Source organism: Pseudorca crassidens, chromosome 3 (assembly GCF_039906515.1).
Source record: "Pseudorca crassidens isolate mPseCra1 chromosome 3, mPseCra1.hap1, whole genome shotgun sequence".
In the NCBI taxonomy this organism is placed as follows: domain Eukaryota; kingdom Metazoa; phylum Chordata; class Mammalia; order Artiodactyla; family Delphinidae; genus Pseudorca; species Pseudorca crassidens.
This window is the reverse complement of record NC_090298.1, coordinates 117,341,503-117,361,305: the sequence shown is the minus strand read 5'-3', so window position 1 is coordinate 117,361,305 and position 19,803 is coordinate 117,341,503. Positions and strand designations below refer to the sequence as shown.

At 35.1% G+C, this 19,803-nt stretch overlaps 1 protein-coding gene across 11 annotated transcripts in view; it reads right to left on the bottom strand.

Moving 5' to 3' along the window:
- Nucleotides 1-19,803, bottom strand: part of ANKHD1 (ankyrin repeat and KH domain containing 1) — a 123,479-nt gene that overhangs the window by 28,303 nt on the left and 75,373 nt on the right. For 8 of the 11 annotated variants that reach the window (XR_010942141.1, XM_067731956.1, XM_067731950.1 and 5 more), the window contains 8 exons: nt 12,474-13,232; nt 6,070-6,215; nt 5,719-5,830; nt 5,090-5,235; nt 4,455-4,597; nt 3,800-4,013; nt 1,918-2,093; nt 1,537-1,699 (listed from right to left, as the gene is read on the bottom strand). Coding sequence is in view for 10 of the 11 variants with exons in the window: in XM_067731956.1 (XP_067588057.1) it covers nt 1,537-1,699; nt 1,918-2,093; nt 3,800-4,013; nt 4,455-4,597; nt 5,090-5,235; nt 5,719-5,830; nt 6,070-6,215; nt 12,474-13,232 (1,859 nt within the window). In the remaining variant the exon portion in view is untranslated. Of the gene's footprint in view, nt 1-1,536; nt 1,700-1,917; nt 2,094-3,799; nt 4,014-4,454; nt 4,598-5,089; nt 5,236-5,718; nt 5,831-6,069; nt 6,216-11,144; nt 11,709-12,473; nt 13,233-19,803 lie in introns of those variants that run through there. The other 3 variants (XM_067731957.1, XM_067731958.1, XM_067731959.1) reach the window with 2 other exon arrangements.

The following is a 19,803-nucleotide window of genomic DNA, read 5'->3' as shown; positions in this document are numbered from 1 at the left end:
TCTAGATTTCAAAGCATTATTTTGGCTCTATCTTACGAAACTAAACACGGTAGGTTGTCATATTTATCTTGAGTTCTATGACTTGAATCTAGGTAAAACAATTTCTAAATGCCATTATCAGGGGCTGGATGATCTGTAATCAATTATAAGTACGTCTATTTTAACATAACCAAACTTGCATTGTTTCCCCTCCTACTAAAGCTCGTTTACTCTTCAAGAATTAGTCTGATGGGGGGACTTCCCTGGCAGTCCAGTGGTTAAGACTCCACACTTCCACTGCAAGGGGCACAGTTCGATCCCTGGTTGGGGAATTAAGATCCCGTACGCCGCACAGTGTGGCAAAAAAAAAAAAAAAATTAGTCTGATGGTGACAAAAATCAGAAAAGTGGCTTCTTCTGGGGCAGGGAATTAACTGAGGATGGGCATGATGAAACTTTCTAGGATTATGGAAGTATTTTATACCTTTATGGAGTGTGGGTTACATAGGTATATGCATTTATCAAAATTCATGTACCTTAGATTTGTGTTTTTACTATATATAAATTATACCTCAATTAAAAGGAAAGAAAAAAATTGAAAAAAAAGTAAATATTTAAGACTTTTTTTAAGACTCATAACTTACACTGCTCTCATTCAATAGCTATTTACTGACCATCTAGTATGTGTCAGGCACTGAGCTGAACAACTGGGCACAAACACTGGTGAAAAAGACAGTCATGAATCTTAGCTTTCATAGATCTTGTAGTCTAACTGGGGAGATAGGCATTAAAAAAGTAATGCATGTTTGAATGTATAATTACAAAATGAGATAAGGAAAATAACAGTGAACTATAAAAGAGAACAAGAGAAACTTTTCAGATTGGGAGTTAGAAAAGGACTTTCTGAGAAGTGATATTTAAGGATGAGTAGATATTAAAGGATGAAGAGAAGTGAGCCAGGTGAAGAGCAAGGGAAAGAACATTTCAGGAAAAGAAAACCAGTGAGCAAAGGCCCTCAGGAATTTAAAAATTTAGTGCATTCTAGGCCAGTGGCTGAAGTGTAGTGACCAAAGGGGAAGGGGAGTAGAAATGATTGGTCTGAGGCTGGCATGAGCCATTCATGCAGGGCTTTGTGAGCCACATTAAGTAGTTTACATGTTATCACAATTGCAATGGGAAAGCTTTGTAAAATAGAGCAGATAAGTAAGCCTTAATATATACAGGAGGTATAATAAATTTTTATGAGAGTCCACTTGTTTTTGTTCTTTAGGTAGAGAAAACATTCATCTACATATAATATCTGTCCTTAAATCTCACGTTTTATGTACAAAAACATAACAAAACTAGTCAAGACACCAAGTGATTTAACAACCAAGTTGCTTATAGGGAACTACCATATAGCTCTTAGATTTGGCCACAAAGAAAGTGGAAAGACAGCAAAGGTTTGTATATAGAAACAGAGTCGATTCCTCAAGACCAATTTATCTTTCTCACGATTTCAACTTAAAATTTAGTAGTTTTAAACAAATTCTATCCTTTTTCCCCCACATCAAGTTACCTTGCGAAATGCTGACATAAGAGGTGTGATTTTCCGGTTATCTGCTGCATCCACATCAGCACCTGCTTGCACTAGCAATTGCACCACATCAAAATGACCACCATTGGATGCCAACCAAAGTGGTGTGTTTCCCTTCTTGTTACGAACATCAATATGGGCTCCCCTATAAAAATCAAATAATGTTAATATAGTTTGTTTCCTATGAGAAGAGGCTGACTTTTTCTCTTTTTCTCTAATTTGTCTTTCATCTTTTATAAAATAGCAAACAAATAATCTGTTCTTTAAAATGTCAATAAAGTAAAACAATTTTATTAACTGTAAAGGCTCTGACAAGTGAAAGGGATCATAGAAATTCTATAAATAAATATAAAATTTACCCACCTATTAATCAGGAGCTCACAAAATTTGTAGTGACCTTTGTCCGCTGCTATTGTTAAAGCAGTATCTCTTGAGGAAGGCACAGGGGGGGCATTGACATCTGCTCCTTTATCTAGGAGAACTCTTCCAACCTCTGCATATCCTCCAGAAGCAGCTTCCATCAAAGGGGTAAGACCAGTCTGTTTAAACCAAAAAATTATGTGAGTAAATTATATTAATTTCTTTAAGGGACTGAAACAATTGACTTATAAGTGTATTCTATTTCTGATTTTCTCTCACAAGAGAGCTAAGCAACATTCACTCTTAAGCTTTACTAAACAGCAAGTGAAAATTGTTAGGTTCAGTTAGACATGCTAGAATGATTTCTCTTACTAAAAAATAAAAAAAAATATGCTAAAAAAATACACAATTTCATGCTAAAAGAATAAACAATTTCATAACTTCTCTACTGTTATAACTTTACATGAGACAATACCTGCTCTGCACAACAAACAGAAATATTAAAACGAATAAAAAGAAAATTAAATATGGCACAATGTTCAATGGGAAAACTTTGTTTAGAATATACTCTATCTTGTTTAGACTATACTCTATCTAAAAAGGCAGTTTGCTAAATAACCCAGGATAAACTCCTTAAATGCTACTCAAACTTGGGTAAAATAGATTAAAATATCATTTTATAAATTTTATGCATGTGTCTTTGCTCATTAGTCTCCAACATTTCACCAGAAGACTTTTCCTACTGGTATCATTACCAAAATAATATGGCTTTCTTTAGGACTTCTAATAGATAAATGGGTCACACTGAATACTTGTAATACAAAAAGTAATCTGTCGTGGTCAGATTAGATTTTAGTTGTCTTAATTGTATAATCTATGCAGCAATTTATTTTTAATAGTCATGCTTTTATTTATTTATTTATGGCTGCACTGGGTCTTTTTTTTTTTTAAACAAATTTATTTATTTATTTTTGGCTGTGTTGGGTCTTCGTTGCTGCACACGGGCTTTCTCTAGTTGCGGCCAGCGGGGGCTACTGTGGTGTGCAGGCTTCTCATCGCGGTGGCTTCTCTTGTTGCGGAGCACGGACTCTAGGCGCGTGGGCTTCAGTAGTTGTGGCACACAGTCTCGGTAGTTGTGGCTTGTGAGCTCTAGAGCACAGGCTCAGTAGTGTGGTGCACATGTGGGATCTTCCCAGACCAGGGCTTGAACCCGTGTTCCCTGCATTGGCAGGTGGATTCTTAACCACTGTGTCACCAGGGAAGTCCCTGCATTGGGTCTTTGTTGCTGTGCAGGTTTTCTCTAGTTGTGGCGAGTGGGGGCTACTCTTTGTTGCGGTGTACAGGCTTCTTATTGTGGTGGCTTCTCTTGTTGCGGAGAACAGGCTCTAGGCACGTGGGCTTCAGTAGTTGTGGCGCACAGCCTCGGTAGTTGTGGTGCGTGGGCTCAGTAGTTGTGGTGCACAGGCTTAGTTGCTCTGCGGCATGTGGGATCTTCCTGGACCAGGGATCCAACCCATGTCCCCTGCATTGGCAGGTGGATTCTTAACCACTGCGCCACCAGGGAAGTCCCTGCAGCAATTTTTTTGATTGGGGTTTTTACCAATGGTAAGCACATGCCTCATTAAAGGAGTTCTTCAAGCCACTCAAGGCTGAAGTTGGAAAAAAGTACTGATTCTATTTTTCTTCACTGCCTTTAATAAAAGTCATGAATGGTGATAGTGTGCCACTGACCAATGGCCAGTGACACACTGTATAGCACTATTCTCCAGTCCTGCATTGGGGCATCAGTTTTAACTTATGACAATTTAAAATAGTACATTGAATTTAAGTTGCTCTTTCTATTAAAAATATATCTGAAGTAGAGGACAAGTTATAAAATGCTTACCTTTGCCCTATGTTCAACATTGGCTTTTCGGTCCAGAAGCAAACTCACTACTTCTGCTCGTCCTTGGAAACAGGCCAAGGTGAGAGCTGTGTTCCGATTGGTCTCTATTTGGGCATTAATGTCTGAACCCATATCAAGCAGCAGTTTCACTGCAGGAACATGTCCATTCATTGCAGCCAACATCAGGGGAGAAATACCTAGTTTACTCCCAGTCCTAAGGGGGGGAAAATGTGCTTAGAAAATTAAAATAATATGTTGCCTATTGTTTTCTTAAAAAGCATAGAGAACATAAAAAATGAAAAAGCTTCAGTAAGAAGAAAGATTTCTAACTCCAATGAATAGATTTTATTTGTTTAGACTAATAATTAGAAGTAGGAAAATCTCACAATTTAAAACATAATCCCTATGCAGAGGCCATAAATTTCCAACTATATATAACAGTGTTTTCTGAAAAGAAACCTCTTTAAAAACAGCAACGTTAGCTGAAATAAGCTTTGATTACTTATAAGCACATTATAGGAATAACTGTTGGCCTTGCAACTTTAGTACTATCTTAATTAAAAATGGTATCTGTCCAAATATTTAGGGGAAAACACTTAATTCCAAGGTAATAATTTACTAATCATGAGTAATAAAATAAACAGGTGATAGATACCTTGAATTAATTTCTGCCCCGGCATTAAGCAGAATCTTAATGATATTCACATATCCTCCAGATGCAGCTAGACTCAGTGGTGTATAATCAGACACATTCCTATGTTCTTTATTTGCACCCCGAGCCAGCAGCAAGTCTACTACCTACAAAGTAAAATATGAACAGAGAAATCTAGTTTACACCAAGGGTCTATCTTATAATGAAGGAAGCACAAAGAAATGGGACTTATAACTTCCTTGTCTAAATACCTAACATTTTAATTAAACCCTAAATATTCAAATATCAGCACTACAGAAATGAATTCAATTTCATATCAAGGAATTCAGAGCTATAAAATTCCAATCATACTGAAATAACAAGTTGTTACTGTTTCTATTCCTCAATTATTGAGTGATAAATTTGCATTTCATGTGTTAGGACTATGCTCTATTGAATCCCAATAAACGTAAGGATGATGAGAATTTTTATTTTGCCTGAAAGGCAAGAAACAGATTCTTTAAAAGGGCATTTACTATTCTCATTAAATTTAATATATAGAACATGTCAAAACACATGCAAGTTTTATTCATGTAGCTAAATTACTAAGCATATGCATATTTAAAATACAAGTGTTTACAAAATGAACATTAACATACTTCCTGACGTCCACCAGAACATGCCAATGAAAGTGGAGTATCCTTAGTTCGTTCAGATTGTGCTTCTATGTCTCCACCTTTATCCAAAAGGATTTCAACAACTCCAACATGTCCTGCTGTTGCTGCCAGGATCAGTGGTGTGAAACCTAAATCAGAAAATAAAAATCTTGGTCAAATTTGTGTTTTTTAACATATTAAGGCACTGTTTTTAATTCTCTATTATTTTAGTAGGAAAAGGTCTTTAGGGCAGATACTTATAATCATTTAACATAAAACTGTTTTAAACCCTAATTTGTTAGTGACAAAACCCCATAAACACCTGATAAAAAGAAAATGCTAAGTCAAACGAAACTATTAAAGTTTATACTCATAATAAACTTTGATACCTCTGCATGCTCTACTTTTAGATTAAGGAGAAAGCTAAACACAGCTTGCTTCCTTGATGATCTACAGTCTAATTTTTGAAGAATAATTTGGCTCTGTAGATTAACAAATCCAGATATTCTTAATTGAAATATGCAAACCCATTCTTTCACTGAATAGTCTAGGAACCACTTATTGATAGTAAAAAATGAATTGTTTTCTGATATAATTACTCTCCAACTTTATTTCTCACTAACATTTCTTACCTTTTTTGTCTCTGTGTTCAATTTTAGCATCTCGCGCTATGAGTACAGATACAAGTTCTTCATGACCACCTGCACAAGCTAGCGTTAATGCTGTGTCATGGTTGCTCTCAGTCTAGGAAAAGGAAAAAAACCTTAAGAGTCCGTGGGCCACAACTAAGAGAGCCCACATGCCACAACTACTGAGCCTGGGCACTCTGGAGCCCACGCACCACAACTAGAGAAGCCCATGCGCCACAATGAAAGATCCCGCATGCCACAACGAAGACCCCGTATGCTGCAACTAAGACCCGACACAGCCAAAAAAATAAATTACCTAAATAAATAAATAAATAAATAAAGCAGTCTACTCACATGTGCATCGATGTCAACTGAAGGATACACAGGAGGCACAGACTGGGAAGCCACATTGCTTGGAGACTGCGAACAGGGCTCAGGTGTAAGACATTCTGCCGTCTGAGAGGAACTGTTTGAACCAGTGGGCACTCTGCTACTCACAGCTGAAAAACAATATTCATATTGCTGAATTCTACTTAAAAGAGTAATGTCATTTGTGTACAGAAAAACACAGAAAACGGAAAATTCTATAGCAGTAATATAATGTAGTAATTAAATCACAAGCTTGAGTCAGATGGACATATGTTTGAATCCCAGTTCTACCAATGACTTTCTGATCTTGGGCAAGTAACTTAACGTCTCTGAACCTCAATTTCCTTATGTGTAAAATGGGATGATAATTACAGTACCTCCATTGTAAGGTTGTTGGGAAAACCCCTTGAGATAATGAAGTAAAATATTGAGCATCGTACCTGATATTTAGTGCATATACAACAAATGGTAGCCTTTTATATTGTCAATAGGGAGAAAATAGTTTCCAATAAAAAAAAAAGGAATCTTATATCTTAGTTTGTAAAAGGGAATTAGATAAAAACATCCTGAGGACAATGCATTAAAAAAAAAAAAGAAGGAAAAAAGAAGCAGAAGAAGCAGAAAAAAGGGAAGAACAAGTTAGAATATTTCTCACATAAATAGCAGAGAGTATGTGTTTTTAAAATTCAATATTTACTCTGAAAATTTGCTAAAATGAAATCAATGTCTGAAAATCAAACTATTTTAAAAATGAACATTGGAACTTTTATTTGGGACCTCAAAATCTGATGTCTGAAACTGAATTAAATGAAATTATATCTTTCTCTCTCTGCATATTTCTTTTCTTTCATGAGATGGAGTTTGCCCCATGAAGAGGGAAATAGGACCTATCTCAGAGGGATGTTGTGAATTATCCATGAGAAATGTGCAAAAAGTATTTAACACAGTGTTTGGTAAGTGCCTAATATATGTAATTATCAGGTATTTTATAGGATTTTCAGTACTATTAATCACTGCATTGAAAAATAAAAACATTACAATTCACTGAAGAAAGAAAAAACTCAGAAAAAACATATAATCATTAATAATACAGAAAAAGACAACAAAGTTTCAATGATGGCAATAACTTCCTCTTACCCACGCTAAAAGTCAATCAAAAACACACAGGTCTTAAAGAAAAATGTAAGCATTTCAAGATTGGAGAATGCTTTCTCTCTAGAATTTTGATATGACTGGATCCCAATCAAGGATACTGATCACAAGTATGAAAGATAAGTGTAGTATGCTAATAGTACTACACTATTATTATAGTACTATACTATATTTAATAGTATGCTTTAAATAATAGCAAATTTTAAGATGTTCAGATATGTTTCTACATGAGCTGTCCCTCCCCGCTCGTAACAAATATATATAAAATCACATCTTGATAATATGAATTTCTACAGCTTCTGTCACCACATAAATATACATAATTTAACTATATGGTTACAAATAAAAATGATTATTATAAATATTTCTTTTGCCTGTAAGAACACGCACAATGAAAACACAGCTTTAAAAATTTTTGTCATTGAATGAATTAAAAGCAGATAGTATTTTGTTATGCCTCCTCAAAACAGCTGATATGTTTGGAAACAGTTCCAGAAACAAGACACTAAACATTGATATATGGCACCTTTGTAATAGTAAGATTTTAACAGTAGTCATATAATTATCAACATATATCTTACTAAAGAATTACTTTTCTATCATTAAATTTGTTTATTCATGTTATCTTTTTGTTATTATGAACAACAGATATTCAAAAAATTTAAAATAGTTGACTAGAGTGCTATGCCAGAATATGATGTTATAAAAGACTTTTTTACAGAGTTGGTTTTTAAAAAATACTTTTGTACATTTAACAGCTCTGTTACCAAATATGTATTGTTACATTGATTGTACATTTTTGTACAACAGTATCCTCAAGACATTTTTTCCTCCCTGTAATAATGACAATCAGAAACATTCCACAGAAGTGACTCTAATAGGATTAATTACATATGAAAAGTTCTAAAGAAAAAACTAGAAAGTAGCAAAGATTTTAAAAGTACATGTGGAATAAAGGTTTTATGAAGATAAAATTATACCAGGACTATGAAATTTTTTTCATAAATCCTAAAATGTTTTCTATTTCTGAACAAAATGTCTCTGAAAATGACCAAAACAGATCACTATCACAAAAGTCACTACATAATTCAAATTAAATTTATGCACTATCCTAAAATGGGGTGATAGAAGAACTAAATAAGTGTAGTATTTTACTTAATTCTTTATGAAATTTAAGATAGTTTTGTAGGCAATATGGAAGACAGTAATAAACTTTATTACATAAACATCTCAGATACTAGGTATATGTAAACTATGTTGCAAGGCCTTAAGAAATTAAATCACTGTAATCTGTTTTAGATAATAGTAACTTTATTAAATAGTTCCATATAAATAACAATCTATAAATAAAATATTAACATCTATTAGAAGAAATTATTACTTAAAGATATTTTACTGTAAATTCCCTCAAAGATAATTTCCTAATTACTTTTTTATTCTTAAGCCTAAAATGACTACCACAGGATTACTTAAAGCAAGATACTATGGGGCTTCCCTGGTGGCGCAGTGGTTGAGAGTCCGCCTGCCGATGCAGGGGATACGGGTTCGTGCCCCGGTCTGGAAAAATCCCACATACCGCGGAGCGGCTAGGCCCGTGAGCCATGGCCGCTAAGCCTGCGCGTCCAGAGCCTGTGCCCCACAACGGGAGAGGCCACAACAGTGAGAGGCCCCCGTACCGCAAAAAAAAAAAAAAAAAAAAAAAAAGATACTATGGAATTGGAATTTGTTTGAAGAGAGCCTATTAAGATGTCAACAACAGTAACAATGTTCTCAAGTCACAAAATTATATTAAACCTTACATGCACATCAAATCTTAATATAAAAATAATAAGGGAAATTGTTATTTAGTAGAATTTAGAAGTCTAAGGAAATAATATCTTTAATATAAACTCAGAACTTCAAGTTGAATCAGATGCATGCATATTACTTCTAAGGTTCTTAAACTGGCTGAACTGAGTTTGAATCTTAACACTTACTAGCAACTTAATTTCCATTAGCCTCAGTTTTCAACAGAAAAACAGAGATGGGATATGGACTTATTTTATAGTATTACTATAAAGAGCCCATGAGATAATGTATATAAGAGCATTTAGCACTGAGCTTGGTGCATGGTAAGCGCTCAATAAATGTAAATAAAGTGATACTAGTTGATTTTTTAACCAAGCTTCTTTATATATTAAGCCTGAAAATTTTACTAGATGTTTCTAGAACTGCTCAATGGTCAAAGCTATTTTGAATTTCTTTAAATTGCTTTTTATTTTCAGACCTTAATTCTAGACATCTGAACTGAGAATCATTTGCTATTACGATAACTTCTAAAAGCCTGACACTTAATTTCAGAAGAAATGAACCTGAACAACCATGCTTCCAATCAAGAGTATACATATATTCTGGCTGAGACTATATCAAGTATGATACATTTAAGACTATATAGTTATGGCTGTCAGTCAGCTAGTCAAGTTATGACATTCATAAATTATGTATCTAACCAACTCATTATCATGACAAATATTTTGAGAGTAGAACAGCAATAAAGAAAAATACTCTTGGGCTTCCCTGGTGGCGCAGTGGTTGAGAGTCCGCCTGCTGATGCAGGGGACACAGGTTCGTGCCCCGGTCCGGGAAGATCCCACATGCCACGGAGCGGCTGGGCCCGTGAGCCATGGCCACTGAGCCTGCGTGTCCGGAGCCTGTGCTCCGTAACGGGAGAGGCCACAACAGTGAGAGGCTCGCGTACCACAAAAAAATAAAAGAAAAGAAAAGAAGAAAGAAAAATACTCTTATATTTAAAGAGTGAAACTTATTGCTATTATATATGAATATTATCTAAAGTAAAATTGTAAGATGTACAGTATCCTCTCTTCCTCTCTTTTATTAACTATGAGGCATGATAACTAGATTTAATTTAGGTAAAATTAATTATATCTTTGGTCTGATCTATAATTCTACTGGTATATTAACATGTCATAAAATCAAAGCATTAGGTATTTACCTAATTCATTCTTATTTATTTCATCTTCAATTAAGAAATTAAGAGAAACTTAGACTTAATAAAGTTTTAAATTTTGAGGTAAGTCATCATTTTGAACAAAGAAAATCTAATTATTGCTATATATTTTAAAATGTAAGCTTCAGCAAAATGAAAAAAATTTTAAATGAAGATAATTTTCAGGGAATTCCCTGGAGGTTCAATGGTTAGGACTAGGCACTGTCACTGCTGGGCACCTGAGTTTGATCCCGGGTCGGGGAACTAGATCCCACAAGCCAAGCAGCCAAAAAAAAAAGAGAGAAAAAAATGTGTAATTTTTAATGTATTGACGGATTTATACTTTAAAGTATATTAATAAAAGAATATTGTACAATATGGTGGGGCAACTGTCACTAGACATTAATGTCTAAGAGAAATTAAATTTTATTCATATTAATGTTAAATATAATTAAAAGATGTTTTCTAAACCAATTTTTTGAAGTTTCATGTGAACTTTGTAAAAGGTCATTTTAATTTAACAAATACTTCAGTGAAATAACCAGAATTTGACCTCCTCTACAAGAAACAGCAGTAAATACTACCATAAAGTTAACACCTACAAGTTCCCTTTAGAGCTGTTTCTCCTTTAAAAAAAAAAAAAAAAAAGGACAGGTCCTAAGTTCCAACAAACTAAACTGATCAATAATGTGGGTTTCATAACTGCAAACTGAGTACTTAATTAGGAACATTATAATGATATTTATAGAATCCTAAGTCTTAAAAATGTTACTCTCAGGTCACCAGTTTCATCATTATTATTTATAATCATACTTCACACTCCAATATCTGCTTTTACCAGATTAGAAATCAGAACCATAAATGAACTATAAGAGTTTATTCAAAATTTATAACAACTTGCAATGCTAATGACACAAAGTCAATTTGAGTTAAGTGGCTATGGGTTGAAGATATAAAAAACAAAAGTAAAGAATAAAGAATCTAACTCCTTAAAACATTTCCCAGCATTTTTATTTCCTTTATGAAAACTAAGACATTCCTCCTCTGCACAGCAATACCTATTACATATCAGAGGAGCCTCAAAGGCACTATTATAATTCTATAACCACTCGAAGTCATACACATGCCCAATAAAATTCCTGAATTAAGTAATCTTACTCCACATTTTAAAAGATTCAGTAAAGATTAGGAATACTAAAGGCTCACAAAAGAAGAAAGGAAACTGGGATAGCATAACTGGGATGGGAGGAGGGGAGGAGAATACGACAAGAAGAAACAGACAACAGTAAAGAAAAAAAATGTTGCAATCAAGAGACAGAGGACTGGCCTGCCTTTGAATATCACTCCAGCTACATCTTAGTTCTTGGTCTTCATCCACTGTCAACAGCCATTCTGGCTGCATTTCTGAACTGGGCTCTCATGGAGGTGATACATTCACCAGCCATCTTTAGGAAGGTAAATGATTAATTGCACTGTTTTCCCACTGCTGCAAGGACAATGAAACGGAAAGTAAACTTGTGCACCTCATTTCATATCTAGTTGTAATTTTCCACACAACAATAAACAGAAACATATACTGTAAGTTTATAAGGCTGGTTTCTTTTTTGCTTTGCTGTGTGTGTGTGTGTGTGTGTGTGTGTGTGTGTGTGTGTGTGGTTTCTGTGTGCTTTCATCAAGACAGTTAATACAAAAATCCCAATCTCCAAATCGTTATCAAGTTGACAATGATCTTCTAACCACAAATATTTTAAAAACATGGAATGCTATAGTTTTTTTCTGAACATTCCTTTTAATTAGAAATATTTAAATTGATCTAATAAAATTATAAATAAAGAAAAAGCAATGCGATTTAGAATTCTGATTTCCAAATATGAAAATCACCAGCAGGAAAATTAAATGTCTAACCTTATATGATTATCTCTAAAGCCTACAAAGAAATTCTATTTTGAGATCTCCTACCCAAGATACAACACAGGGTGATTTTGATACCAAAGGGCTAAAATAAAGGATCATGGCAACTTTATTTCTTTGCTTTTGCAAATAACAAAAAAGAAGAGGGAAAACACACTTTTGTGTGTTAGTGTTGTTGAGTTTAGTTAAATTCACTTCCAAAACACCTCAAGAAATGAGTAATTTTATAAAGATAGTTCTAAAATGGAAAAGTACCAAGTTGGTGTTTTGGGAAAGTCATGTAAAGAAGTTGAGCACAAAGATTAAAGAGAAATTATTACAGGTATATTTCTTAACCCACCTGCTATCAGGTCATCAAGAGTGTCGGTAAGCGTCTGGGCTGGAGTTGCAACCATTAGTCCATCTGGTTCTTGCACTAACAGCCCCTGATCGTGTCCAGTAATAGCAATCTGAGGCTGTCCTATAATCTGATGATTACCTGATACTTTCTGAAGTTCAAGAGAATTTGTCCCATTAGAACCTAATTCACTGGAAAAGTTACACTGTGGAGATGATAAAGGCTGGACTGGGACAAAATCAATTTGTTCTGCCGATGGTGGAGACTGTTGCTCATCATCAACATCATTATCTTTAAATAAGATTGTGTCAACCTGAGGTAACTCTGAAAAGTGATCCTCTGGGAGACTACCATCTCCTTCCCCTTCTGGGAAGACTCCTCTATGAGAGCACTGCTGGTGTGGAGATACTGTGTCTTTCTGACCTTTGGTTTCCAAGTATTCTTTGGTAAATTGCTGCTGTGTTTTCATCTGCAACTGCCTTTCCACTTTCTGCAGTTCTTTCAGTATTTTCTTCTTCTTCTGGACTTGCTCTTCTCTGTTCTTTTTAAGTTCTTCTATCTTATCTTTGTTCAGAGGTTCACCTTGAATTAACTCCAATGATTTAAGCTGTGCTTTTTCAATAGCACTAATTCTTTGTCCCAGTTCATTCAGTTTTCCTTCAGTCTCCTCTACTATGCACTCCAAAGGCTGGTATGGGTGAAAAGGTGGCAGTACGTCCTGATCTGCTACCTGCAGGGAACTGGACTTCTGCTTGGATGTACCTAAGCACATGAAAAATGTTTGAAAATGTGCCATGCTAAAAAAAAAAAAAAAAAAAAAAAAAAAAAAAAAAAAAAATCCCAGCCCTCCCTCCGCCCCCCACCACATACTTCCCTCCCAAAACCCATATAACTAATGCTATAGAATGAATGTTCAGATTCATACCAGTTGTAGGTAGATTAAAGACCAGACTCATCTATTTTACATAGCACAAACAGGGATGTTGCCAATTCAAAAAATGTGACTTTTTCAATTAAAAAAATCTAATATTTATAGGATTGGATGATTTTGGAAAACACAGGATTAGGGAGAAAAGGAAATCAAAGAGGAAAGAACCTCAAAATTCTGCTTATTTAATTGGACTTTTTAAAGAACATCAAATCTAAAGCAGTATCAAAATAATGTTGAGGGTATCATTAATATTGGCTTGACTGCCCAATTGTTCTTTTTACAATATTAGTACAGGTTACTGCAAGAAACTGTAACTTGTAGATCAAAGTAGGGAAAAGTGTCTTTCAAACTGCCAAAATGTTTCTTTATTATATTAAAATATAATTTGAAATCAATTTTTAAGATATAACCTTCTAAAATTTTTCATTAATTAAGTCTTAAACACTTCTGTACCTGAACACTGTATTAAACTTATATCACAAAGGACAATTATTCTGAGTTTAAATAAACTCTTCACGTAAAAGTTTATGAGAGAAACAATGAATAATACCTAGGAGAAAATCAGACTTCCCATATAGGATTACTCATATTGACAGTGTATGTTAAAAATGAAGTAACTGTATATTAATTTAAGGTTTTCGATCACACTTAAATTAATTTACTCCCCTCATGGCAAAATAATTATCAATATTAACAATCTTAACATCTGGGCATAAAGTGGAGGAAACATATAATAACTACTTAGAGGCAAATTCAAGGCTTAATCTTGTTTAGGAAGAACTGAGACTATTCAGCAATAAAAAGGAACTACTGATATAGCCTACAACGTGGATGAACCTTGAAAACATTATGCTAAGTGAAAGAACCCAGACACAAAAGACCACATATTGTACAATTCCATTTATAACAGATCTACAGAGAAAAGGCAAATCTATAGAGACAGAAAGGAAAATACTGGTTGCCTGGATTATAGTGCTAAGAATGAGGATTGATCACAAATAGGCATGAGAGATTTTTTTGGAGTGATGGATCCAAAACTTGATGGAGGTGATGGTTATGCAATTATGTAAATTTTCTAAAAGTCATTGTATTGTACATTTAAAATGAGTGAACTTTTATGGTGTGTAAACTAAACAACAACAAAGCTATTTAAAAACAACTGGGGGGCTTCCCTGGTGGCGCAGTGGTTGAGAGTCCACCTGCCGATGCAGGGGACGTGGGTTCGTGCCCTGGTCCGGGAGGATCCTACATGCCGCGGAGCCTGTGCGTCCGGAGCCTGTGCTCCAGAACGGGAGAGGCCACAGCAGTGAGAGGCCCACGTACCACAAAAAAAAAAAAAAAAACCTGGGTAAAAAACAGTTGTCTATTCTTAAGGACTGTAGTCAATATATATGAATAACATATGTAACTTCAGATTTAAAAATAAGCTCATCCAATGCATTCAAAATGATTCTTAGGTTCAAAGGAAAAAAATAATCCATTAGATGTTTAAATGCTCAGAACTGCAAGAGGGTGACAAAACTACTGGACAAAAAAATAAGAGATTTCACTGCTTCTTTTGCTAGAATAGGAGAACTCAAAACTGCAGGTAGCTCAAATATTTGCAACATGTTATTATCAAAAAAAGTCTAACAGGTTTTCCCTGAGATACTGTCTTTAACAAGGTCAGACAACCACAGTTCCAAAATCACTGCAATTAAAGACTTAGTTATTATTATTATTTTTAATACTAACGAATGTTTTATTTATTTTTTAACATCTTTATTGGAGTATAATTGCTTTACAATGGTGTGTCAGTTTCTGCTTTACAACAAAGTGAATCAGCCATACATATACATATGTTCCCATATCTCTTCCCTCTTGCGTCTCCCTCTCTCCCACCCTCCCTATCCCACCCCTCTAGGTGGTCACAAACCACCGAGCTGATCTCCCTGTGCTATGCAGCTGCCTCCCACTAGCTATCTATTTTACGTTTGGTAGTGTATATATGTCCATGCCACTCTCTCACTTTGTCACAGCTTACCCTTCCCCAGCCCCATATCCTCAAGTCCATTCTCTAGTAGGTCTGTGTCTTTATTCCCGTCTTACCCCTAGGTTCTTCATGACCTTTGTTTTTTTCTCCTTAGATTCCATATATATGTGTTAGCATACGGTATTTGTTTTTCTCTTTCTGACTTACTTCACTCTGTTTGACAGACTCTAGGTCCATCCACCTCACTACAAATATCTCAATTTCACTTCTTTTTATGGCTGAGTAATATTCCATTGTATATATGTGCCGCATCTTTATCCATTCATCCGATGATGGACACTTAGGTTGCTTCCATGTCCTGGCTATTGTAAATAGAGCTGCAATGATTAGTTATTTTTTAAAGGCAAAATTCAGCAAAATGTATTGTCCATATTCAATTTTATACTTCTATCTGAGCAAAGTAGTGGGAACAGACTTTATCCTTTCAGAGCAAAAGCCATTAGTTTGTGAGATAATTTTATAACTATTTCCACAAGATCATATAGGAAATAATAGTTTGCTTTACTTGTTCAAAGTACCTAATGACAATCATTGGTAGGAAAAGGGAGTTTAACTGCCACAAATAGCAATGTATAAATCTGCGAGCCCAGCAAGGAAATTTTCAGTTGTGTAACAAATTCAATGACATCAGCAGAGTAAATTCAGAAGTTCTGCAAAGAAGTTCTGAATGCTCCTCCAACATTATTTTAAAACACCCTTGTATAGTTTTTGTATTTTGTAATTTGTGTTTTGTAATTTGTATTTAAGATTAAGAAAATTAGGTAAGAGTTCAACACTAATCAGACTGGTAATTAATTATGACAACATTGGACATTCACAGATTTAAAATCTTATCATAGTAAGATAATCCAAAATAAGGCTAGAATTTTGAGGATAGTAACAGAGAGAAATGGCTGTATCTTGTTAAGAAATAAAATACAAAAAGCTTAGAGCACAAGATTACAAAGAGTAACTTATTTAACTGAACATAGAGACAAAAAGCCCAAAATATATGTAGCAGGAAGAACAGAGGATGGTGAAAGTAATGCACAAAAAGCAGTTCTTCCCCAAATAGACAATGACTGAGTATCTGTAACCATGGAGTTAGTGGGATTGCCTAGATACACATCAAAGCACTAATACAAGCTACAACATCACGACTAAGCCATGTTGGTAAAAAACAAATGTCACCTAATTATTCCTAGAAGCTGAAGAAACAACTTCATTTTGGGGAAAAGTAGAGAATGTTAACAAGTGTCCTTTTAGCAACAAAATTTTCAATCTCTAGGAAGGTAGTAGTATAAGACACCAGAATATAAAACAGTTCCATCTTCCTCAGACATCGCCCACTGTCAGATAGAAATATATAAATCTATTCATTGTCTACTCATTGGTAGCATTGAGTGATATCATAAATTAATATTTAGGAACACAGGTAAAGTTACTATCTTATCTCTTTGGTTTGGTTACTACCCTACTTCCTCAATTTTCACTTTTCCTCCAATAATTAAAAAAGTTTGCAACAGGAAACCACGATATAGAGACAGCTTAGAACATGGCCTTTATTTTTTTATGGGCAGTGAGGAAATGAGATGGACATAAGCAGTTATATGTTAAAAGACATTATTAAATTTGGACATATATAAATCCACATAAGCATGATTACTAATGGAAATCTACTAAACTAGAGAATATTAGTAGTAAAATTTCCAGAGAAACACTCAACCTCATTCACTGTACATATAATTTTTCTATACAATTTTAATGATTTGATATTAAAATGAGAACTTTTCATGTTACCTACTCCAATAAACAACTCTGGGATATAAAGCATCATGTTAACCTAATGCTTACTTTACATTTATAGTTCTGTTTTCAATCTGTTCCTCAGCAGTCTAAAACAGTACTTCCTTTTTTTTTTTTTTGCAGTACGCAGGCCTCTCACTGTTGTGGCCTCTCCCGTTGCGGAGCACAGGCTCCGGATGTGCAGGCTCAGCGGCCATGGCTCACTGGCCTAGCCACTCTGCGGCATGTGGGATCTTCCTGGACCGGGGCACGAACTCGTGTCCCCTGCATCGGCAGGCGGACTCTCAACCACTGTGCCACCAGGGAAGCCCTTAAATAGTACTTCTTGATTAAGTTCTTAAACATCCCCTTTAATCACAATGTCGCTCTTCTTAAAAATTCTTGGGCTTCCCTGGTGGCGCAGTGGTTGAGAATCTGCCTGCCAATGCAGGGGACACGGGTTCGAGCCCTGGTCTGGGAAGATCCCACATGCCACGGAGCAACTAAGCCCGTGCGCCCCAACTACTGAGCCTGCGTGTCTGGAGCCTGGGCTCCGCAACAAGAGGACGCGACAGTGAGAGGCCCGTGCACCACAATGAAGAGTGGCCCCTGCTTGCCGCAACCAGAGAAAGCCATCACACAGAAACAAAGACCCAACACAGTCAAAAACAAATAAATAAATTAATAAATTAAAAAAAAAAAAAAGAACTGCACCAACATTAAAAAAAATTCTTAATTTTCTTTTGCCTTCAGAATAATCTATATTCTTAGCCGGGCATTTATTAATTTATTCAACAAATATTTAACGTCTAGTACAAGCAAGGCATAGTGGACCATACAAAGACGAGCAACCTAAACCCTGCCCTCGAGGAGCTTACAGTCTAAAAGGGGAGATAAAAATGTACAAATCCAAATAAAAGGATAAAGCCAAGCATTGGCAGATATGGAAATGGGATGGGGGCGTATAATATAGTAACCCTTACACATTGCTGCTGGGAGCGTAAACTGCTGTAGCATTCTAAAGAGTGTATTCACAGTACTTTGTCAGACAAACATTACGCATTCCTATGACAGGTAATTCTGCTCCTGAGTTTATCCCAGAGAAATTCTCATACAGATCCATAAGGAGACTGTACCAGAATTTTCACCACAGCATTGTCTGTGGTGGTGGGGAATGAGAGACAATCTGGGTACCCATCACTGAGAGAAAGGACAAGTAAAAAATAGAGGATATACAGGATGAAACACTATGTATGCTGCAGGCAGAAACAATCTAGAGGTAGACATATGGATAGATCTTAAAAACAGTGCTGGTGAAAAAAGTAAAACACAAAACAGGATCTATAGCATAATACCATTTATGTAAATTTAAAAATATATAAAGTAGTAAACATTTTATAAGAACTTGTAAGAGCAAAAGAATCTGCAAATCAAACACATTAGAATGACTGCCTAAGGGCAAGTATGGGCATGGAAAAAGGGATAAAAAGGAACAAAGTAAAACAAGAGCAGAGCCATGATGACAAAGTCCAGGAATTAAGTATGATTAACTCAACCTTCCACACTTGAAGTCCAAAGGGGAGGTGAAGAAGGTGCAGGAGTGACCAGAGCCAGAAGGAAGATCCAATAAAGTGCTACAGGAGTTCAGAGAAATGACTCCTCAAGAGGGCCTTGAGGTGCACACAAAAGATGTGTATTGTTTATCTCGACATCATTTTAATGCTTTGCAACGGATTAGTTAGTTCTAAGCTATACAACTACAAAGAATAATCAGAATCCTATTTTAGGATCTCTGTAGAATCAGTTACTACAAATGAATGAGATGCAACAAGTGGCTTCAATCAACAAATTTATTTACAATATTAAATTTGGAAAGACAAAGGTTTGATATTACTTATGTATCCTTTCCCAGGTGAATATTCATAACTATAGATGATAAAGCTAAACAATGCTAGAAAACTGAGCATATCACTCTTACCTAGTTTCACATTTTGTTTATAAAGGTGATTCTGAGGCCTCTGTCAGATGCCAGCTAGGATCTCAAATCCTTGAAAACTAACAATGGATAAGTGAGATTAGTTGCCTAAATCAGGAGAATATGAGTCAAGATGGAAGAAGCCTGGATGAATGGTGCACATGAAAGAAAAGAATGTTATAGTAGGATATATAAGAAACACCTGGGTAAGATTTATGGGCATGAATATATTTTAAAAGGATGCAGATATGAATAAAGACTTCAGATAGGAGTAAAATGTTATAAACTTGAAAAGATGATTGCTAGAATAGAAAGAGAGTCCTAGAGAGTAAGAATCCTTCCTCCATCCCTAGCCACATATGCAATGCAGGTATAATCTATGGACTTAGAAAAAAAAAAAGCAAAACGGTCAAACAGCAATTTCATCACTCAAAGAAACTTCTCTAGCTACATAAATGAGAAATTTTAAGAAAAAGCCACTTTAAGGAGAAAATAATATATATTTAATAATTTAAGATAGATCTTTCTATCTACCCAGGTGATTCAATGTGTACTTTTACATCATCAATTGATTTTTCCTAATTTACAGTGATATTCTATTACGCACACGATTTATATCAATACTAACATG